Source organism: Myotis lucifugus, unplaced genomic scaffold (assembly GCF_000147115.1).
Source record: "Myotis lucifugus unplaced genomic scaffold, Myoluc2.0 scaffold_15, whole genome shotgun sequence".
Lineage (NCBI taxonomy): Eukaryota > Metazoa > Chordata > Mammalia > Chiroptera > Vespertilionidae > Myotis > Myotis lucifugus.
In genome coordinates this window covers 411,414-436,078 of record NW_005871063.1, presented here as the reverse complement: position 1 = coordinate 436,078, position 24,665 = coordinate 411,414, and the positions used below count along the sequence as shown (strand labels likewise).

The 24,665-nt window shown below is 38.3% G+C and overlaps 1 protein-coding gene across 2 annotated transcripts in view; it reads right to left on the bottom strand.

Annotated features, from left to right (window-relative positions):
* Positions 1 to 237: 237 nt before the first annotated feature.
* Positions 238 to 24,665, bottom strand: part of CFAP69 (cilia and flagella associated protein 69) — a 64,899-nt gene continuing 40,471 nt past the window's right edge. Inside the window, exons 12-20 of one of the 2 annotated variants that reach the window (XM_023750678.1) lie at positions 23,695 to 23,813; positions 20,714 to 20,795; positions 15,674 to 15,866; positions 13,244 to 13,381; positions 12,668 to 12,744; positions 5,314 to 5,511; positions 3,104 to 3,190; positions 1,722 to 1,826; positions 238 to 1,175 (exon numbers count right to left, since the gene is read on the bottom strand). In XM_023750678.1, the coding sequence (XP_023606446.1) occupies positions 1,008 to 1,175; positions 1,722 to 1,826; positions 3,104 to 3,190; positions 5,314 to 5,511; positions 12,668 to 12,744; positions 13,244 to 13,381; positions 15,674 to 15,866; positions 20,714 to 20,795; positions 23,695 to 23,813 (1,167 nt within the window). In that variant the 3' untranslated portion in view covers positions 238 to 1,007. Of the gene's footprint in view, positions 1,176 to 1,721; positions 1,827 to 3,103; positions 3,191 to 5,292; positions 5,512 to 12,667; positions 12,745 to 13,243; positions 13,382 to 15,673; positions 15,867 to 20,713; positions 20,796 to 23,694; positions 23,814 to 24,665 lie in introns of those variants that run through there. The other variant, XM_006084931.3, reaches the window with a different exon arrangement.

Here is a 24,665-nt window from a genome sequence, read left to right as displayed (position 1 = left end):
GGAATGGGGTTTGGTGGGAATGGAGATAGGCTATGGAAACCTCAGAATGGCACACAGACACACGTACTACTCTACATTCAGCATTAAGGCATCCACCCCCTATTCTTTGGCAAGATACCTCCACCACAAAGTAAAGAAAACACTCCCCCCCTCCCCTCTCCCCTTCCCCACTAAAGAAGTGAAGCAGCATAGAGTTTGCTTTGCATGTTTATATATGAAAAGAAAACCATCTGTTTCTTTATTTTATTGTTTACCTCATGACTAACATTTGCTTTTTATAACAGAGATAACTTATTTTACTTTGACCGACATATTTGTTGCTAATGTTTTTGTGCCCGGTATTTATATATACTCATGATATATCCTGAGTCCCTACTCCACTCCATCCATATGCTTTGGGTAGGGTTGGCAGACTTCTGGCTCTGGGAGTAGGCAGTACCCAAATCTGGCCAAAGTCATGGTGAATGGCTCAGGAATGGGCAGGCAGCCAGTCAGAGGCCCCAATATGCAGAGGCAGTTGCAGGACTGTTGAGAGACAGGCATGCACTTTTCTATACTGGACATGAACCTGGGAGAACATACTCCAGGAGCTGCTAGGGAAGAAGGTCCTACCCCCAGAGTTTCAGTCCTTAGATCCAACAATGCCAGTAGTCTTAATTATTCTTAGATTTGATAGCTACAGAGTCTATCTATTCAAGTTTTTCCCTTCTTTTTTGGGGGGCTTACATCAGTTGGAATAATTCATATGCAACTGATGAGTCTTAACTGATACAATATGTTTCACAAATTCAGTTGAAAGAATTAGTAATCTTTCCAAAAAAATTGTTGACCACCCTTCTGATACTATATGTTGATATTTTCAATAAAATAAATTATATGTGCTTGCTTTTATTTTTTATAGTATTTTACTAAAATATTTCTTCTAAAATATGTTTTACATTTGTATATAAAGATATATTTAACTAAAAATTATCTGCAGAATTTATCTCAAAAAGTCTCTAGAGCATTTATGTAGGCACATTCTTTGGATCATCTGCAGGTTTTACTGCTTTCACTCTTTGTAAGGCTCCTCCTCGAACAGGAAGTTTTTTAAGAGCAATATCGGTATCAGCCAGAGGTCCTCCCACTAATCGGGCAGGAGTGCTCTCCACTGCTACGACCCGTCCAGAGAGCACCTAAAAAAGCAAAAGGTCAATATCTAAGAGTCCATTTAGCACATTTTTCCATAGGTGAAAAACTCATTCATCTTTTAGCTTATTTTGGAAACAACACAAAACATACATATAAGTAACTGGGAGGCAGCATGACCTATTGGAGAGATAAGGGCTTCAGAGCCAGGCAAGTGGGCATGAATTCTACTTCTACCGCTTATTAGCTTTGCAATCAGGGCCAAATTATGTCTAGAAGAGGACACCAGGAACACTGGGTTATGGCATGAATCTATTTGCCAGGCAAAGGAGGCACTGCACATTTTCTGATAAAGAGATGTAGAGCTATCATCTGACTAGTGTTTGCAGCAGTTCCGTGGGAGTCCTGGAGGCCTGGGTCCAGTCTAAACCAGCCCTGGGTGAGGGTGGAGGTACCTTAAAGACAAACATGCCTTCACTATATGAAAATTGAAGAGCAAAAAGAAAAAATATGGGACAGATCCCATGGAAATAACCCTGGGGACTAAATTAGATATCTACTAAGAAAAGTAATGGAGAAAAAAAAAATCTTACCGTTGTGTTAAGGCCTTTAATATCTGTCTGGTGAAATATTGCATTTGCTGGTCGTTCACCGTATCTAGTGGATTCAATAGCCTTTTCCTGAAGTTTTTTTGCTTTCTGAAGATTTTTAAATTAGAAAGAAAATAACCTTGCTATTAAAGCATTAACGATGATATTTACAATGAAGGATACAATTTATATTTAATTATGTCTGGCTGCTTCTGTTTTATTAGTTAGCACTGGAATCTGCTAATCATTTAGGCTAAGAAGGTAGTTATTAGCAAGTTGTATCATTTGTACATTGCAGAATACACCAGTAACCTAAAAACATTACCAGATTTCCAGAAATACTGGTCATATACCAAGAAGTAAAGCAGGCCCTAGAGAAATCAGGCTCAATTTTTAATGCATAACTGAATAAGTTACTGAATTTATATCAGGTGATGTGTGTTTTCAAAGTATTTTGCATAAATTAAATACTAATTTAGTACACTTAAATGTTTCAAGCATTTAGAATAATATCAGTTATATAATTTGTTGTGGTTATAATCAAGCTCAATATTTGAGTCACTAGAACAGGTGAAATTTGAGGTAACCAATGGTCTGTTCGGAAAAGGCTGATTTTCATTACCAGCATATTTCATAAGTAACGTTGGGAAGAACTTTCAGTGAAAAGGGGGAGACACGGTACATTGAATAAGTGTGTTCTTAGCTTTGCTCTTGCTACCTTAATATGGTTCCACTATTTTCGTGGATTAACATAACATGTAACAATTGCATATCTAGAGGAAGATTTATAACATTACATAACAGTCTTTTCCAAGTGTTAATGGAAAATATGGATAAAGTTAATAAGATTTTGGAAACCCATGGTGCTTTTCATATATTTCAAGTGAATAATTAGCATTATAAATGTTTTAATTTTTAGCTTATAGTTGAAGCAGCTTCCAAATGGGTGTTTATCTCAAATTCTCATTGAACCTTTAATATTATGTTTCTTTTGGTGGTCACCGAGGGGAAACATCCTTGGGGGAGAGAATAATATGGACAATTATTTTTTCTGTCCTTCACTCTGCTTCTTACAGAACAGATCAGTGAATAAGAAGGCTCAGAAGAGAAAGCAGAATTTCATTCCTCGCTAACCATCATCTCTTTTACGTAAGCCAGAAACACCACCCTTGCTTCCCACTGCTAAGTCAAATAAAACTCAGAGTGGCATCTCTGTAATGGTGAAAATTCAGTTTCAGTTATCATCCTAAATTGCATATGAGGATCAACTAGTGTTAGTACTCTACAAGAAGATCAACAGAAAAAGGAGAATGAATATTTATTCCTGGAAATGGTGTCAGAGTTAGCTATTTGTTGTGGATATCATAATATTTCAAAAATCCTACCTTTAAAGTTTTAGCATTTGATGTTCTAGCCAAGAAGTTTTCCCATGATTTATTAGCCAGTTCTCTTTGCTTGTGTGTGGCTTGTATCTGAAATGAGAAATAGTTAAGAGTTCCAGTTTCTATGAAAGAATACCAAAGGGATTGAAATCCCTCCTTTTGAAGGAACACCTAGTTTTTGCCAAGGTAAATTTTAAAGGTTAACTAGCAAAAGGATTAGAGTAATCATAAAGTTAACAACTTAAAAATAAAAGTCTTAAAATGAAAAAAAAATCCTTCTTTCATTGTGTCTAGGGTTTGAATTGCTTTCCCCAAAATGTAATATAAGACTGTTGTTATAAACATACAAAATATAAAAATAACAATTGCCATGGCCAGTGTGGCTCAGTTGGTTGGGCATCGTCTTGTGCACGGAGAGGTTGCTGTTTAGATTCTTGGTCAGGGCACGTGCTCGGGTTGCAGGCTGGATCCCAGAAGGAATCATACAGGAGGCATCTGATCGATAGGACGCTTTCAGATAGATGTTTCTCTCTTCTCCCTTCCTCTCTCTCTCTAAAAATCAATAAACTACTCTTTAAAAAACAAAAAAACAACCACCACCATCAATTCACAGCAAGATTGATTGTTTTACATGATTATCACTTATGAAGATGGATAATATATGAATGACCCAACAACAAATTCACAGGAGAAAATAGGTTCCTGCTGCCACTGATAATAGTTTATCGAAGATTATATTGGTAAAATTAGCTCTAATCTTTAACTGCAGCAAGACCAGCAATTCCGTGAAAGTGCTGAGTTGTTGTGGTGATGCAGTCTAGGGAGGTAGCTGCTCACAAACTGCGAAAACTATCCTTCTCAACACGCCCCCCACTGACTATACAGTCAGAGGACATGTGCCCCTGCTTGGTGTAAAATACACTAAGTTTCAACCATAAACCAAGGGTGTTTAATTAAATAACTGCTAAAAAAAATAAGTGGGGTCAGAGCCAAGCGAACAAATCAACAATAACCAACATATCAACAATAGCTAGTCTACAGAGCAGACATTCTGTCACTCAACAGAACTAATGAGGCAGCAGATCTTCCAATAGGGCTACCCCACTTATGAGCAAATAAACAGGGTAATGTGGCAGCATCCACACAATAAAAAATTTTAACAAATAAAATTTTCAAGCAAGGAGGTATCTCAAACAGCAGAATTCATAGGTGGACGCAGAGTTCCACTAGGCTGAAGCGATAAACGTGAATAGTTAACGTGAAAAGAGCAGGCAATAGAAAACACTCTGGAAATGACCTGAGAGGGCTTTAAATATTTAATGGGAGTCATACAGGATGGCCAAGTGTAAGTGGGCATCTACATCATCTTTGCATTCTGTGGACAAGTAAATTTAAACAGCCACTTAACCTCTTTGCTCCAAAGCTTCTGATGTGTCCGTTTCCCACCTGTGTAAAGCTTTAACAGGGGTCCTCAAACTATGGCCCGTGGGCCACATGCAAATACAAATGTTGTATTTGTTCCCGTTTTGTTTTTTTACTTCAAATAAGATATGTGCAGTGTGCATAGGAATTTGTTCATAGTTTTTTTTAAACTATAGTCCAGTCCTCCAATGGTCTGAGGGACAGTGAACTGGCCCCCTGTTTAAAAAGTCTGAGGACCCCTGCTTTAGGAGAATGGCTTATATTTTTCTGATTAGGTGAAGTCAGAGACCCGTCTATCTCTGGACTCACAAAATGCTCATAGTGCTTAGGCACTGAAGAGAGGATATGCCTGTGGTTGGCACACCAGTAAGGGCTTATCACAGAGTGAGGGGTGAGGGCCAATGTTCTCAGTGAGGTTATATATTTATAGTCGCAAAGATACACTGTTGTCAGAATTAGCTAAATGTATACACTCAAATAGCCAACCATTTTTGGAATTCTGTTTGACATTTCAAAAAAGAGAAGTGTCTTTACCTTTTGAAAGGTAAGCCTGTAGAAATCAAATTATAATGCCATAAAATAGCATTGAATATAGTAATGGAATATCTTAAGCTCTTAACTCCATGGTGTCTTTTAAAAATTGTACAAACACAGTGAAAGTAACAAGGAGAGAAAACTACAAATAACTTCAAGTGCTGAAATGTTCACAAGTAAGGCAATATATCCTTGGAGGACTTCCACTAGTTCATACAATGAAATTAACTTGTGCCTCAATGGTATCCGTGGCTTACTTTTGCATATACTTTTTGTTCATCTTGCACATCCTGGCGGGCTTGGATTTCAACCATCTCGTACTGCAGGGAAGCAACCATCTTTCCAACGTTTTCTGAAGCCGTTAAAATGGCTTGCAAAACACGTCTGTCTGCAGTGACCGGTCTTAAGTTTTCTAATTTCATTTCTTCATAAATTTCATTCCATATTTCTCCAATCTGTTATAACAAAGTTTAAGTTTAAAAAAGTCAAATTAGGTGCTTCTGTTTTCCCTTACCCCTCTTGATATTATTGGTGGTTTGTAGTTTGCATTCATCTCCAGGGATCTGTTGCTGGAATTTGTTGAGATTAGTGGCAGTTCTATTGGAGTTTGCTCCTTATACAAATAGTCTCTTCCCCGCTTCTACTTCATTCTCTTTTTTCGCTCTCTTTTTTTCCCCCCTCTTTTTTCCCAATTCTATTTTTGCACTCCTTTGTTGTTTGGTTTTTTTTCTTATTTTTCTTTTCTGTTCTCTCTTTTATCTTCTTCTCTTCTTTCTCCCTTATCCCCTAATTCTCTTAATTCGGGTGGTCACCTTTATTTGGGGTTATTAATATTGTGAATATACTTGTGTTCAGTGCCTGGTACGTTGTGCCTTGCTCTGTTGTATTTTGTGCCTTTAAATCAACGCAGCAGATCCAAGCAACAGCAGCCCCCTGATCACCGCAGCCTCCTGATCACCACAGCCTCCTGATCACCACACCCTCTGTCTGTGGAACAGCAGCTGTACGTGAAGCCTCCCCCCACCAGCCAGAAGAGCCAACACAGCTGTGAACAACACCCACCAGAGGAGCTGCTGCCAACTGGAAAGCAGCTGCTACCGAAACCGTCTGAGCAGCAACCACAACCCAAGGAGCCCCTGCCACCCAGGGAGCAGCCACTGAACATCTCAACATCTACATATGTCAGCGAGATCAAACATGGGTAGGCAAAGAAACCCCCAAAGGAAAGAAAAGGAGGACTCGCCAGAAAAGCAGCTAAGTGAGACAGAGGCATGCAACATGACAGAAATAGAATTCAGAATAAGGGTCCTAGCATGCATAAACCGGATGGAGGAAAAAATCAACTACTTATGCAAGAAGCAAGAAGAAACAGATGAAAAAATCAATAACTTATGCAAGACCCAAGAAGAAATGAAGAGTGATATAGCTACAATAAAAAACACCATTGAAAGCATCAACAGTAGACTAGGAGAAGCGGAGGACCGAATTAGTGAATTAGAAGACAAGGACGCAAAACACACCCAAACTGTACTGCAATTGGAGAAAAAAATTAAAAGACAGGAGGAGAGCATAAGGGAGCTTTGGGACAACATGAAGCGAAACAACATACGAATAATAGGGGTGCCAGAACAACAGAAAGAGGAACAAGGATTAGAAAACCTATTCGAAGAAATAATATCAGAAAACTTCCCTGAGGTGGGGAAGAAAAAAGTCACACAAGCACAGAGAGTCCCAAACAAGGTGAACCCGAAAAGACCCACACCAAGACACATCATAATTACCATGGCAAGTGTTCAGGACAAAGAGAGAATCTTAAAGGCTGCAAGAGAGAGACGGAAAGTTACATACAAGGGATCTCCCATTAGACTATCAAATGATTTCTCAACAGAAACACATCAGGCCAGAAAAGAATGGACGGAAATCTACAAAGTGATGCAAAGCAAAGGACTGAATCCAAGAATACTCTATCCAGCAAGGCTATCATTCAAAATTGAAGGGGAAATAAGAAGCTTCACAGACAAAAAAAGTCTAAGGGAGTTTAGCACCACCAAGCCAGCAATGCAAGAAATGCTAAAGGGACTGGTGTAAAAAGAAGAAATAAAAAGCTCAGAAAGAAAAAAGCCACACACAAAAAAAGAAATGGCTACAAACAAGTACCTTTCAATAATAACTTTAAACGTAAACGGACTAAATGCTCCAACCAAAAGACATCGAGTGGCTGAATGGATAAAAAATCATGACCCATACATTTGCTGTCTACAAGAGACCCACCTCATTAAAAGGGACTCACACAGACTGAAAGTGAAGGGATGGAAAAATATCTTCCAGGCAAATGGAAAGGAAAAGAAAGCTGGGGTAGCAATACTTATATCAGACAAAATAGACCTCAAAGTGAAGGCCATAACCAGAGATAAGGAAGGCCACTTCATAATACTAAAGGGATCAATACAACAAGAAGATATAACCCTGGTAAACATTTATGCACCCAATGCAGGAGCATCCAAATACATAAAAAAACTCCTGGAAGATATCAAAGGAGAGATCGACAACAATACAATCATAGTAGGGGACTTTAATACACCACTGACATCACTGGATAAATCCTCTAGACAAACAATCAGCAAAGAAACAGCAACCCTAAATGACTCACTTGATCAGATGGACTTAATTGACATATTCAGAACACTTCACCCCAAAGCCACGGAATATACATTCTACTCAAGGGCTCATAAGACACATTCAAAAATAGACCACATATTGGGTCACAAACAAAGTCTCCCCAAATTCAAGAAGATTGAAATCATACCAAGCATCTTCTCAGATCACGATGGCATAATATTAGAAATGAACTACAAAAAAAACAACCCAAAATACTCAAACACTTGGAAGCTGAATAGCATGTTATTAAATATTGATTGGGTTACCAATGAGATCAAAGAAGAAATTAAAAGCATCCTGGAAACTAATGACAATGAAAACACAACAATCCAAAACCTATGGGACGCAATGAAAGCAGTCCTGAGAGGGAAGTTTATAGCTCTACAGGCCTATCTCAAAAAGCAAGAAAAAATGGTAGTAAATCATCTAACTCTACAACTCAAAGAATTAGAAAGAGAGCAACAAGAAAACCCCAGAGTGAGCAGAAGGAAGGAGATAATAAAGATTAGAGCAGAAATAAATGACATAGAGACCAAAAAGATAATACAGAAAATCAATGAAACTAAGAGCTGGTTCTTTGAAAGGATAAACAAGATTGACAAACCTCTAGCCAGGCTCACCAAGAAGCAAAGAGAGAGGACCCAAATAAACAAAATCAGAAATGATAGAGGCGAAATAACAACAGACCCCACAGAAATACAAATGATTGTTAAAAAATACTATGGACAGCTCTACTCCAACAAACTAGACAACCTGGAGGAAATGGACAAATTCCTAGAAAAATACAACATTCCAAAACTCAATCAGGAAGAATCTAAAAATCTCAATAGGCCAATAACTATGGAAGAAATTGAAGCAGTCATCAGAAAGCTTCCAGCAAACAAAAGCCCAGGGCCAGATGGCTTCACAGGGGAGTTTTACCAAACATTCAAGGAAGAACTAAAACCTACCCTCCTCAGACTACTACAAAAAATTCAAGAGGAAGGAACACTTCCAAGCTCATTCTATGAAGCCAGCATCACCCTAATACCAAAACCAGGTAAAGACATCACAATGAAAGAGAATTACAGGCCAATATCCCTCATGAACATAGATGCCAAAATCCTCAACAAAATCTTAGCAAATCGGATCCAGCAGTACATCAGAAAGATCATACACCATGACCAAGTAGGATTTATCCCAGGGATGCAAGGATGGTACAATATACGCAAATCAATAAACGTGATACATCACATAAACAAATTGAAAGAAAAAAACCACATGGTCATATCAATTGATGCAGAAAAAGCATTCGACAAAATCCAACACCCATTTTTGATAAAAACTCTCAGCATGGTGGGAGTAGAAGGATCATACCTCAACATAATAAAAGCCATATATGACAGGCCCACAGCCAACATCATACTCAATGGACAAAAACTAACACCATTTCCCTAAGAACAGGAACAAGACAAGGATGCCCACTCTCACCACTCCTGTTCAACATAGTCCTGGAAGTATTAGCCATTGCAATTAGACAAGAAGAAGAAATAAAAGGCATCCAAATTGGAAAAGAGGAAGTAAAACTGTCCTTATTTGCAGACGACATGATATTATACATACAAAACCCTAGAGACTCCGTCAAAAAACTACTAGACTTAATACATGAATTTGGCAAAGTAGCAGGATACAAAATTAATGCCAAGAAATCTGAGGCATTTCTATACACCAATAGTGAACTTGCAGAAAGAGAGATTAGAAAAATAATCCCATTTACCATCGCACCAAAAAAATTAAGCTACCTAGGAATAAACTTAACTAAAGAGGTAAAAGACCTCTACTCAGAAAACTACAGGACATTGAAAAAAGAGATAGAGGAAGACATAAACAGATGGAAGAACATACCGTGTTCATGGATTGGTAGAATCAACATCATTAAAATGTCCATACTACCCAAAGCAATCTATAAATTCAACGCACTTCCCATTAAAATACCAACGGCATACTTCACAGATCTAGAACGAACTCTCCAAAAATTCATCTGGAATAAAAAAAGACCCCGAATAGCTGCAGCAATCCTGAGAAAGAACAAAGTAGGTGGGATCTCAATACCAGATATCAAGCTGTATTACAAAGCCACTGTTCTCAAAACTGCCTGGTACTGGCACAAGAACAGACATATAGATCAATGGAATAGAATAGAGACCCCAGAAATCGGCCCGAACCAATATGCTCAATTAATATTTGACAAAGGAGGCAAGAACATACAATGGAGCCAAGATAGTCTCTTCAATAAATGGTGTTGGGAAAATTGGACAGATATATGCAAGAAAATGAAACTAGACCACCAACTTACACCATACACAAAAATAAACTCAAAATGGATAAAGGACTTAAATGTACGACAGGAAACCATAAAAATTCTAGAAGAATCCAAGGGCAACAAAATCTCAGACATATGCCGAAGCAATTTCTTCACTGATACAGCTCCTAGAGCAGTTGAAACTAAAGAGAAAATGAACAAATGGGACTACATCAAACTAAAAAGCTTCTGCACAACAAAAGAAACCATCAACAAAACAACAAGAAAACCCACTGCGTGGGAAAACATATTTGCCAACGTCATATCTGATAAGGGCCTAATCTCCAAAATTTATAGGGAACTCTTACAACTTAAGAAAAAGAAGATAAACAATCCAATCAAAAAATGGGCAAAGGATCTAAATAGACACCTTTCAAAAGAGGACATTCAGAAAGCCAAGAGACATATGAAAACATGCTCAAAGTCACTAATCATCTGAGAAATGCAAATCAAAACAACAATGAGGTACCATCTCACACCTGTCAGAATGGCTATCATCAACAAATCAACAAACAACAAGTGCTGGAGAGGATGTGGAGAAAAAGGAACACTTGTGCACTGCTGGTGGGAATGTAGACTGGTGCAGCCACTATGGAAGACAGTATGGAGTTTCCTCAAAAAACTGGAAATGGAACTCCCATTTGACCCTGTGATCCCACTTCTAGGAATTTATCCCAAGAAACCAGATACACCAATCAGAAAGGATATATGCACCTATATGTTCATAGCAGCACAATTCACCATAGCTAAGATCTGGAAACCGCCTAAATGCCCATCAGTAGATGAATGGATTAGAAAACTGTGGTACATCTACACGATGGAATACTATGCTGCTGTAAGAAAGAAGGTACTCTTACCATTTGCAACGGCATGGATGGAGCTGGAGAGCATTATGCTAAGTGAAATAAGCCAGTCAATGAAGGAAAAATACCACATGATCTCACTCATTCATGGATAATAGAGACCATTATAAACTTTTGAACAATAATAGATACAGAGGCAGAGCTGCCTCACACAGATTGTCAAACTGCAGCGGGAAGGCCGGGGAGGGTTGGGGGGCAGGAGGGAGGGGGTTAAGAGATCAACTGAAGGGCTTGTATGCATGCATATGAGCATAACCAATGGACATAAGACACTGGGGGGTAGGGGAATCCGGGGTATTGTCAAGGGCGGGGGGGAAAAAAAGGACACATATGTAATACCCTTTGTAATGCTTTAAGCAATAAAAAAAATAAATAAATAAAAAAAGTCAAATTAACAAAAAATAAAAGATACAATTTTAGGTAATACTTTATTGTGATTGTTGTTCCAAAGTTAACACGTACTGAACCAGCTTTTCCTAACTTACTCCTTAGGCATGAGTTAAGTGCCCTGGGGGTGATTTGGAGCACCAGTTACATTTGAGTATTCAGAAATCAAGGATACAGTATTCATGGATGAGGCTCCACTACCTAGGTCTAGTTCATTGTCATCATCCCTGCCCTCTGGTTATCCTCATTCTTTTCACAGCTGCAGAAACTGCTGCTTTAGTCTCATCCTCTTGAACTACTGATGTTCTTTTTCCTAAAGCTTTATACTGAAGGACGAGTCATGCTGAACTTATAGGACAATGACCATGGGAATTCCTGGGACCCTACCACCTAGCTACCCTGAGAAACAGGGCCCTGCCCCTTGCCTTCTTGCTAAAGCGTCACTGAATCTCAAGCTCTTAACTCCATGTTCCTATCGCATATTCTGGGCTGTTGGAAATTAATGTGCTTGAGTACGTTTAAATTTAAAGAAAAATTTATATATCCAGGACAGAGATAAAAATTAAGTCACCTTTTCATTTGAAAATAGAGGTTTATTTATTTACGACATTCAAACACAGTATACTTGCATTAGTAGAAGAAATGTTTACTTGAACAGACTCCTCTGAAACTTCAAAAGCATTTATTCACCAAAAATATAACCAGCAAGGTAAGCAACCTATCCTTGAACTGACATTTGATATCACATAAAGTAATGATAAAAGAATACTTTAATAAGTATTAATTTATTTTAATAAGCAATAACTCATTTAACTCTAGCTCCAAATGATCTATAAAGAAAAGAAATTATATTTTACACATTCTATTAGGCTTCTGAATAGCTCTATCTCAGTAAGAGCCATTTTCTTTTATAAGCTCACCAGAGGCCCGGTGCACAAAATTCATAAACCAGAAGGGTCCCCAGGCCTGGCGGGCAATCAGGGCCGATCAGGGGCTTCTGGCTGCTGGCCGGAGCCTTCCTTCCCCCGGCTGCCAGATGCCAGGTGGGACCTTCCTTTGTTCCGAGCCACTCCCTGGTGGTCAGTGCACCTCATAGCGGGCAGTTGAGCTCCCGGTAGGTTGAACTCCCAAGGGGAAATTTGCATGTTAGCTTTTTATTATATAGGATAGTGGATGAAATCTTATCCCACAGAAAATATAGAATCAATTTTTGTTATGTCTTTTGAATAGTATCAGATGCAAAATGGAAAATGAACATTGCACAGTTTGGGTGACTGCTCACAATTACAAACAGAAAATTTATTTCCCAATTGGCTTTTTTGCCATATGAGGTTTTAATAATAAGTTTAAGAAGGTACTCACTTTAAAATCAAGATATCTATGTATGATACAAAGGGTCACAAAATCTTCAGTAGAGAGGCCAGGTAAATTTTCAAAATCTAAACGAAGATTATATAGAGAGAATTACTTTAACAGAGCACGTGATCCCAACACACACACACAATTAAAACAGTGCAAGTTCCTTTTGAGTTCATCTTGACTTATGAAAAAGTTACTTCTATGAGCTTCTGACTTCTTATTGCCAGGCCATCCTTACGTACTCATTAAAGAGGAATAGTTTCTGTGCTTTGGTCAGACTATGGTAATATTCTTTCAGAACCCCCAAAATGAGGACTTTTTCCTTAGTCAGAAGCAGGACTAAAAAAAACCCCTCAGGTGACTCAGAATTCTTGTGTTGATCCTAGTTATCCAAACTGACTGCCTTTAATTTGATTGATCAGGGTGTAGCCTGGACATTGGGAAAACAATGGAACATGCATTTATCAGTATAAAGGAACTTTTGTTCATCATGTTTGAAAAACGGGTTCCAAAGCAAAAGCAATATACATACTTAGCAAAACAGAGAGGCTTTTGTGAATCTGACAAGTAGCTTCTTACCTAGTTTGCCCAACACAGCATAAATTTTTGCTCTAATGTTTTCTGCAACATCCATAACTGCAAAGGTCGGGCAGTTAGCAGGCATTGGTATGATTTTTTGCTCTACTTGAAAACTAGTAAATAGAGGTTTCCTTGTATCTAATCAATAGATGTCGTGAAAACATAGAGAGACAGATAAAAACAGTAGTAAATTAATATGTAATTTTGAGATTTTAGTCCAGACATCATAAAACAGTGGTTCTCAACCTTCCTAATGCTGCGACCCTTTAATACAATTCCTCATGTTGTGGTGACCCCCAATTTCATTGTTACAAATTGAACATAATTAAAGCATAGTGATTAATCACAAAAACAATATGCAATTATATATGTGTTTTCCGATGGTTTTAGGCGACCCCTGTGAAAGGGTAGTTCGACCCCCAAAGGGGTCGCGACCCACAGGTTGAGAAATGCTGTCATAAAATATTTCAGAACATTATAACACATTAAAATAGTGCCTTGTACATTGTTACTCTTTTTTTAAAAAAAAACCAACACATATATATTTTTGTTGATTTCAGAGAGGAGGGGAGAGGTAGAGAGAGAAGCATCAATGATGACAGAATCATTTATCCACTGCCTCCTGCATGCCCCACACTGGGGATCGAGCCTGTAACCCAGGCACATGCCATGACCTGGAATCAAACTGTATGGTTCATAGATTGACACTCAACCACTGAGCTACACTGACTGGAGGGCATGGTTACTCTTTTGAAAGCATCAGTAATCAGTGATTTCTTCCCCATTCTATGGCAAAACTTATAGCTTTCATTTTTATTATTTATGTAAGATATAAACATTTCACAAAATTACTTTTTAAAAGTGAAATTCTTGCCCTGGCCAGGTGGCTCAGCTGGCTGGAGCATCATCCTGTACACCAAAAGGTTGCAAGTTCAATTCCTGGTTAGAGCACATTCCTAGGTTGCACGTTTGATCCCCAATTGGGGCATGTACAAGAGGCAAAATTGATGTTTCTCTCTCACATCGATGTTTCTCTCCATTCCTTTCTCTCTAAAAAAATCAATAAAAAACATATCCTCGGGTGAGGATTAAAAAAATAAAAAGTGAAACTCTTATGTAATTTTTCTAATTTTGAAATCCAGATTTTGAACAATGTCAATTTAACAGTGATGTACTCTCCTTTGCTTTTGGTTTCTATATATGTATTATGATATATAACTATTTTATGATATTATAGATCAAAACTCATAAATAATAAAATCAGATTGAAGATAGAAATCATCAGAAATTAAAGGGAGCCCTAGCAGATTTGACTCAGTGGATAGAGCATCAGCCCATGGACTGAAGGGTCCCGGGTTCAATTCCAGTAAAGGGCATGGACCTCAGTTGCAGGGTTCATTGGTAATTGATATGTCTCTCACATTGATGCTTTTCTCTTTCTGTCTCTCCCCCTTATTCCATTCTCTCTAAAAAAAAAAAATAAAAAAAATCAATGGAAAAATAACGTCGGGTGAGGATTAACAAAACAATAAAAAGGAAAGTATTTTCATTTAAAAATAAATAATACTGAGTCTAGATGAAACCATAATAAGAATATTCAGAGATTTAGAAAATGTAATGTAGCATTATAGAGTAGATAAATGAACTATAAATTCTAATACTATAAACTTCATTGACTTAGAATCTAGTAACAAAATTTATAAAACTTTTGATTTATTTTTATTTAAAAAAGTAAGTTTCTTCACAAAAAAGTAAATTATATAAATATAAAGCAACAACAATGTACAAAATACTATAAAAATTGTTTTCAAGCACTCTATTTACATCCCACATTTTATTGGTAATGAAATATTACTGAATCTATTGGTAAAAGCAGGTAACCCAAAGAAACTTCTTTAGGAAGTAGTTAATTTTTTTCAAGTTAAAGTAGATGATAAAAATAGCATTTCCTGAAATTTTTCTATAAAAACATGATTCTACTACTACTATACTTAGTTTTCTTCCAATCATTCAGAATTTATGATGGCAAGATGTGCAAACACCTGTGAAAAGAACTTTAAACAAAGGGATGAAAATCTTTATACGTTCCTAATATCTTATTTTTTCTTTTTTTTTAAATAAAATTTATTGGGCTAACATTACATAAGTTAATAATAACATTATATAAGTAACTAATAACATCATATAACCGTCAAGTTTACAATTCTGTAATACATCATTTGCATCTCGTGTTGTGTGCTCACCACCCAAAGTCTCGTCTCCTTCTGTCACCATGTATTTGACACCCTTAACTCTCTTTATCTTCCCCCGACCCCTCTTCCCTCTGGTAATTACCATATTGTTATCTGTGTCTATTACTTTCCTAATCTTTATAAGATATTTTAAACAATGGATCTAATTGCTTGTACTAACGGTTATAAATACACTCACCAATAATCATCCCGCGTTTATCACGTAGTACTCCTAGTTCTCTTTCTTCCTTTCTCCACAATTTAATCAAAAGGCTGGCAGCTGTTTGGTCCTTCTTCCCTCGCCAAGCATTGACGTGAACCGGGGTTTTGGGATTATCACAAAATTCAACCATTATTGCAAGTATTAGACTACAGAATTTTTTTTGGTCCAACTTTTATAAGGGAACAGACAAAGAAAATGTTGCCATAAATATTAAGAACTATTACGTTAAAAAAGGAGAAACATTTGTATTAATCAGTGCTTCCTCTAAAGGAATGCCTTACAAAAGTGAAACTCTACCTAAGTATGATCTGTGCTAATTTCCTGTTAAAATAGAAGCCAATTGTAATGAATACATTTTAAAACATTAGGAATTAAAAAGAAGAAAAAGAAAAAGATTAAATATAATTCTAATGTTGTTACAAACATACATCATGACCTAAAATGAAACTGACAGATTGACAAGGAAAAAGGGAGAGTGCAAAAATAAGTAAAGATGTTTATTTTAGGTGGAGCCAGGTCAACAGTGCTGTATATAAATCACTGGAACAATAGGGTCTTTCCAATTTACATGCTTTAAGGTGTGTAAAGACTCATAACAGCTATAACCTCATTGTTACTAAGAGAAGTAGTGATGGTAATTGCAAGTGGTAGTCACATCTACACTAATAAAAGAGAAACATGGTAATTAGCGTATGACCGCTACCCTTCCCATTGGCTAATCAGCATATCCTTATGCAAATTAACTGTCAGCCAAGATGGCGGCCGGCAGCCATGCACTGAAGTGAACAGGGAGGCTTGCTTGCTCCAGTGACTGCAAACTCCAACGTTCCCCACCTGACTTGCCGGCCTCTCAGCTGCAACTCTAAGCAACTATGTTGCAAATATAGAAGCTAAACAAAACCCTAGAAACCGGCTTTTAGTCAGCCGGGCTTCAGCCAGCCGGACCGCAACATTGTATCAAATACAGAAGGTAAAGGCCAGAAACCTACTTTCAGCAGCGAAGGCCTCAGAGCTAAAGCTGGCCCAGAATAGAAAAAAAGAAAAAAGAAAAAAAGGAGCAGTTGGGAGCTTCAGTCACCCACCAGCCTGAAAACGGCCCTCAGCCCCTCACCCAGACTGGCCAGGCACCCCAGTAGGGACCCCCACCCTGATCCAGGACACCCTTCAGGGCAAACCAGCCGGCCCCCACCCATGCACCAGGCCTCTATTCTATATAGTAAAAGGGTAATATGCCTCCCAGCACCGGGATCAGCGGAGCAGCAAGGCTCCCGGCACCGGGATCAGCGTGACAGGGGGCAGCGCCCAAACCCCCTGATCGGCCCTGCTCTGTGGATGATAGAGAGTGGCGCCCCAACCCCCCTCCACGGGCCTTGCTCTGTGTGTGACAGGGTAGAGCCATAACCTCCCCATTGGCCCTGCCCTGAGTGTGACAGGGTGCAGCGCCCCAACCCCCTGATCCGCCCTGCTCTGTGTGTGACAGGGGGCGGTGCCCCAGCTCCCCTATCGGCCCTGCTCTGTGCGTGACAGGGGGGAGCTCCTCAACCCCCTGATGGGCCCTGCTCTGTGCGTGACAGGGGGCAGAGCCCCAACCCCCTGATTGGCCCTGCTCTGTGAGTGACAGGGGGCAGCGCCCCAACCCCCTGATTGGCCCTGCTCTGTGAGTGACAGGGGGCAGCGCCCCAACCCCCTGATCGGCCCTGCTCTGTGCATGACAGGGGGTGGTGCCGCAACCTCCCCATCGAACCTGCCTTGAGTGTGACAGGGGGCAGTGCCCCAACCCCCCAATCGGCCCTACCATGAGCGTGACTGAGGGTGGCACCCGATCCGCCCTGCTCTGTGCATGACAGGGGGTGGCGCCCCAACTCCCCAATCGGCCCTGCTCTGAGCCTGACCAGGGGCTGCACCTAGGGATTGGGCCTGCCCTTTGCCACCTGGGAGCAGTCCTAAGCCAGCAGGTCGTTATCTCCCGAGGGGTCCCAGACTGCGAGAGGGCACAGGCCGGGCTGGGGGACCACCCCCCCGAGTGCACAAATTTTTGTGCACCAGGCCTCTAGTATGAAAATAATTCAAAATGAGGTGTAATTTTGTATTTTGAACATCTGCATCCATAAAAGAAAATTATCAAGCATATTCCCTTTGTTTTGTGAGAACTAGTTTGCAGCAAAGCAAAATGTAGGCAGAGAGAAGCAATCCACAGCAATGGCCTCCACAGAGTGATGGTTTCTGTGTGGAATATATGGTATTGATTAACTCTTACAGTATACTGCTGATAGAATAGCAAAGGAAACATAAGCTGTGGTTCCAATTATAATGATCATTTCCTCTTTTATTACATGAAGGATAATAACATTTACCTACTTTAGAGAGTTATTATGATGAGTCATATGAGACTGCCTGTCACATAGTAAACTCTCAATAATATTTAACCACTATCAGCAATTATTATTACACACTGAATACATATTTTAGCTGATTACATTAAGCAGAACTCTCAATACAATGAATTTTTTATTTCTGTATTTCACTTTTAGAAGGGCTGGGGTTAATATAAAAACTTCATTAAAAATGTTTGTAATTGTAATTTAACTTGACTGGTTTAAACTACATTAAGCACAATTGAGTAATTATATTCATAATAGTGGAAAATACATGCATAGTTTCTGAAACATCTAACTAATGTTACAATAACACTGTGTGTATATATGAAAATAAAGTGTATATACATATGCATGTGCACATGTATGCATGCCTACACATATCACTCATCCTCCTCCCAACAGTGCATGAGGCAAGTATCTCTGTTTTGAGGAAGTTGATATCAGAGAAAAGTGACTTATCCAGTTACACAGCCAACAAGTATTGGCTTCCAGCCTATGCTCACAGTCACTGTACTATATGACCTGTCCTACCGGCCTTTGTACCTTTCCATCAAAGAAACCCTAACGGCAAAGGAGAGTGAACACAAGGGAGAAATGTCTTTGAAGTCTTGTATATAATTTTAAATACTAATATAAAACTTAAGTATTTAATCTATGGATACATGTTTAATATAACTCCTCACTTCCAAATCTTTAGGAAAAAACAAGATTCCAGGAAGATGAGCCAAATTAATTTTGGGACGTTGAGAATCCCCTGACACAGCACCACGTGCCTCTGAGCATACTTGTGCTGTATTCAGAGGAATGTGGCAAGTGGTACATCGTTTAGGACCGCATTAGTAGAGGTACACATATATTCTTCTCTATATGTTCAATTTTCTGAGCATCTTAAGGGTTTCTGGTTATGATCCATTCCTGTTGATCAAGGTGGGTTATTTTAATAATATTTATTTTTGTTTGTAATGCTTTAAAGCTAATGAATTTGCTCTCTCATCTCTAGTGTCAACTAATTTCCTTTATTTTATTATTATTTTTTAATCCTCACCTGAGGATATTTTTTCCATTGATTTTTAGAAAAACTGAAAGGGAGAAAGGATGGGGAGAGAAAGAGAGAGAAACATCAATGCGAGAGAGACACATTGATTGGTTGCCCTCTTCTCCTCCACCCCCCTGCAACACTCCCCCATCAGGACTGGAGAACCTGCAACCAAGGTATGTGCCCTTGACTGGGAATTGAACCTATGACCCTTCGGTCTGCAGGCCAACACTCCAACCACCAAGACAAATCAGCCAGGGCTAATTTTCTTTTATTTATTTATCATTTTTCCTAGTTGAGTTTTTAATGTGTGTGTGTGTGTGTACATATATGTATATAAATACACATATTTAAAATTGATTTAAAAAATAAAATTGATTTTAGAGAAAGGGAGAGGGAGAGACAGAAATATCAATGGTGAGAGAGAATCATTCATTTGATTTTCCTCCTGCATGTCCCCTCCTGGGGATCCAGCCCATAACCCTGGCATGTGCCATAGCTGGGAATTGAACTACGACCTCCTGGTTCATGGGTCAACGTTCAACCACTGAACCACACCAGCCAGGCAAAAAAATATTTTTCTATTACAATTTACATTCAACTATTTTTCGTTCAGAGAGATAAAAGAACACAAATAATGTTAGTATCTTTGCTAAATCAAAGCAGGTTTGTTATTCTGTTAATAAAATCAGGAATGGTGGCAATCAACAGTGACATAGCTAAAACTCTGTGAGTTTTATTAAAACAAAATTATACTTTCCCACCGCCACATCATCTTGAGTGTGAACTCACTCATAACTGAGGCCGGTGGGGGGTTACTTTGAGGATACATGAGGGTCCTTGCCTTTCTTCACAGCTGCTAAGTGGCAACCGTCTTTCCTGGAAGGTTGCTCACTCCTGCTTATTCTGTAAAATGCTCCATGACACACTAGCTTCTTCACATTCCCTACACATTATACACAGTTCTTTAAAAATGCTGATCTTCACTCCTTTCTCTAATTGGCCCTTAACTTTTAAAAAAATATATATTTTATTGATTTTTTACAGAGAGGAAGGGAGAGGGATAGAGAGTTAGAAACATCGATGTGAGAGAAACATCGATCAGCTGCCTCCTGCACACCACCCACTGGGGATGTGCCCGCAACCAAGGTACATGCCCTTGACCAGAATCGAACCCGGGACTCCTCAGTCCGCAGGCCAACGCTCTATCCACTGAGCCAAACCGGTCAGGGCTTGGCCCTTAACTTTTAATACTAAGAGATGAAGCTAGAATTTATTAAACTATTACAGGTTTTGATAGTCTAGCACTTCACATACTGTTTCTTTAAAGATTGCTGGGGAAAATAGCCCATAAAACAAATTTTCTGTTGCCATGGGTTTAGAAACACTGTCCTAAATAAACTGATTTCTTTATTGGAGTGATTTTCAGAGCCTTTAATATGTAAATGAATATAAATATCCAAAAGGGATTTTGCTTAAAACAAACACTTAAATATTTTGGGGGCCCATTTAATTACAAAATAATGTCTTGTGGTACTCAGTTTGGGAAGGGTTAATAAAGACTTTTTTTGTTTGTTTTACAACTGTTTTAATCATACTTACTGCCAATAAATCCAAAAGGAGAAAAATGCCTTCCTTTTCAAGAAAGTAGTCCTCTAAGGGATAACAAGCCAAGATGCAGCACCTGAAATAAAAAAAGGAAGTTATTCATTGAACAAGGATTTATTGTTAAACTCAATTTGTCCGTTTATTGTTATAAAAAAACATTTTTTCCAAGTACTTTTCATTTCCTAAAATCAAGTAATAGTTTTACTTAAAAATTTAACTTTAAAGAGACTTTGCTAATGTAGTTTAATTTCAACTATTTTTAAACCAAGATCAATTAATTATTTTTCATAATTGCTTATGGGCTTTTCTGTAGATGCAATATGCTCCTTTGCTTTCATGGATATTATTTATTCTTAAAGATCTCCTCTGGTTTCTCTAGCAACTGTTTCTTCAAAATTTATCCATTTATTATCTCTTTCACAGTGTTGATATGTCTCATCTAATTTTTTAAAAAATAAATATATTTTTCTTGATTTCAGAGAGGAAAAGAGAGGGAGAGAGAGATAGAAACATCAATGATGAGGGAGAACTGATTGGCTGCCTCCTGTGCATCCCCTACTGGGGATCTAGCCCACAACCTCAGGCATGTGCCCTGACCAGGAATCAAACCTTGAACTACTTGGTGCTCAACCACTGAGCCACACTGACCAGGCTCTTTCTCCTTTTTAATGTAGGCAGTTATCATTGTAAACTTCCCTCTTAGTACTGCTTTGTCTGTACTACATAAGTTTTGGTATGTTGTATTTTCATTTTAGTTTGTCTTGAGAAATTTTCTAATTTTGTTTTTGTCTTTGATCCAATGTTTATTTCAAGAGTTTGATGTTCAATTTGAATTCATCTATGAGTTTTCCTCATTTCCTTTTGTTACTGATTTCTAGTTTATTTCATTGTGATCAGAAAATATATTTGGAATGATTTCTGTCTTCTTAAATGTATTAAGACTTGTTTTGTGACCTGGCATATGATCTAGTCTCGAGAATATTTCATGTGTGCTTATTAAAAAAACTCTGGCCCTAACCAGTTTGGCTGAGTGGATAGAGCATCAGCCTGTGGACTGAAGGGTCTCAGGTTCGATTCTGGTCAAGGGCATATACCTTGGTTGCGGGCACATCCCCAGTAGGGGGTGTGCAGGAGGCAGCTGATCCATGTTTCTCTCTCATTGATGTTTCTCTCTCATCGATGTTTTTTTATTTTATATTTTATTGATTTTACAGAGAGAAAGGGAGAGAGATAGAGTCAGAAACATCGATGAGAGAGAAACATCGATCAGTTGCCTCCTGCACACCTCCTACTGGGGATGTGCCCGAAACCAAGGTACATGCCCCTGACCGGAATCGAACCTGGGATCCGTAGGCCGACACTCTATCCACTGAGCCAAACCGGCCATGGCTCTCATCTATGTTTTTAACTCTCTATCCCTCTTCCTTCCTCTCTGTAAAAAATCAATAAAATATATTTTTCAAAAAACACCAAAAAACAAAAAAATTCTGTCTCAACTCTTAATAATTCACTTTTGGCCACCAAATGTGTGGGCTTTCCCCCCCATACCAACTGGGTGTCCTAAAATTCAATTCAATTCAATTCTGACACTATCTACCTGGAATTAGAATCAGAGGTACCGGGCTCAGTCCCACAAGACTGTACTGCCTCTGGCCCCACCTTTGATTCCAGTCCAGGTTGTTTCGGACCAACCAGCTGTATATTAGATGCGCCACCCTCCTTGGGATGGAAATCTGTTAAAGAGGCTCACAGAACTAAGGAAAATGCTGTACTCACTAGGTTACTGTTTTGTTATAAAAGCGATGGAAGAAATACAGAGGGCAAGGTAGGGAGAATCTCCATGCCCTCTCTCAGAACCTCCATGTGTTCACAAGCTACAAGTTCTTTCAGCCTCATATTTAGGGTTTTGATGTAGGCTTCACCATGGAGGCACACCTGGTTAAATCACTGACCATTGGTGACTAAACTCAATCCCCAGCCTTTCTCCCCTCCCTGGAGGTTGCGGGTGGGGGTGATATTTCCAACTCTCTAATCAATTATATGATTGGTTCCCCTGGAAACCAGCCCCCATTCTGTGTCTATCTAGGGGATTTCCAAAAATCATCTTATTAACATGAACTCAGCTGTGGTTGAAAGGGACTTGTTAGGAATAGCAAAGTGTTTATTACTCTGGAGATTTTATAGGAACTGAGAATAAAAATCAAATATTACAACAACAGATCTTCCATTACTCTTATTGACTAGAAAATTACAAGTGTTTCAGGAACTCAGTACTAGCAATGGACCAAATCTATATTTCTTATTATAAATCACAATATCACAGCACTTAAAAAGAATATGTATTCTGCTGTTATTGGGTGGAATGTTCTGCATATATCTGTTAGGTTCATTTGATCTATAGTTTTCAGTTTTGTTTTTGTTTTTACAATGTGTTGCAGTGTGTCTTTCATGAATACCACCCAAATATAACTAAAGAAATATATTAAGTGTTAATGATATATAAAACTCAAGTAATTTCCTCCAGGACAAAGTCTTGTAAATTACCAGTAATCTTAAAAAAAGAAGTATTTTTTTACCCTTAGAAATGCTACAAAGTTTGGGAAACAATATTGGTTAGGAAATACATATTCAATTGGTTTTTAACTCCTTTAAGAAAAGATGAATGAGGAATTCAACCGTCTTCCAGTATAAGAATAATACTAATAGATGCTAGTGTTTTCCCAGACCAGGCTAAAATGGAATGGGTTCAAATCACAAAAACAAGAATTTAAGTTTAGATACAAGAATTGAGTGACAGACAAGATTACCTTCCAAAGGACACTGGTAAGTGTGTTTTGGGGACTATTAAAAAGAAAAAGGCATCGAGAGAGTTATCTTTCTGGTGTGATTTTGAGGAAAGAAAATTGGCACACATGACTATAGAGGTAACTTTCTTGTACTGTGATTCCATCTAATGTGGATACAGTAATACTCACCAAATGCTGTCCAACGTACTAAAAAGAAGAACAGTATAGCCTAATCCACTCTGAAACTTCTTGGGGTCTGTTTTTATTACATGAAGAACTATATCCACTCCTTCAGTTCCAAAAATTTCCTAAGAGATTTAAAATTATTTCTTGAAATAAATAAATAATCCCTTTCTTTCCTATGTCATCCTGTCTCCTAAAACTTTTTCTATCAGATAAATACAACATTGTTAGGGAAATTGTACTTTTAATTCATTTTGTTTGTTTGTTTGTTTCTGATTGTGTACTTACTTGTTCTCAGGAATTTAGGACAAACTATTGTAAAGCTAATCATTTAAGAGAGTTCATCAATCAATAGTCCAGCTTAATGTTCCTTTATGCTTTGTGTTGTTCACTTTCTCTCTCTTTAAGAAAAATAAACCATAAGGCTTGTCCCATGATTTTCTTCCACAATATAATGAATGTAGTCAATCATCATATCAGATGAATACTAGATAGCAGCAAGTAATTGAAGAGTCTAAAATTCTATCATGGAAAACTTTCTAACACTCCCAAGAGAGAAACAAATATATAAATGGCAGTTAAAACTATAATAGTTTATATGACATTATTATCAGTTAATATTTATCCCCTACCAATTACCTTCCTCATTGCCTTGTTGTTCAGTTCTAGTTCCCAATAAACAAGACTGAGTATTTTTCCAGAAATACAGGAACAGAGTGGCAATATAAGGAGAAGTTGCAGCAAAGCTTGGAGCTAAGGATGCATTTGCTGTTCCTGTTCTCTCTCTCTCTCTCTCTCTCTCTCTCTCTCTCTCTCTCTCTCTAAAACCCCTCTATTGAAACCTTCATACATTTATTTTTATTTTTTTATTGATTTCAGAGAGCTTAAGGGAGATGGAGAGAGAGATAGAAAACATCAATTATGAGAGATAATCAATTTTTGGCTGCCTCCTACATGCTTCCTACTGGGGATTGAGC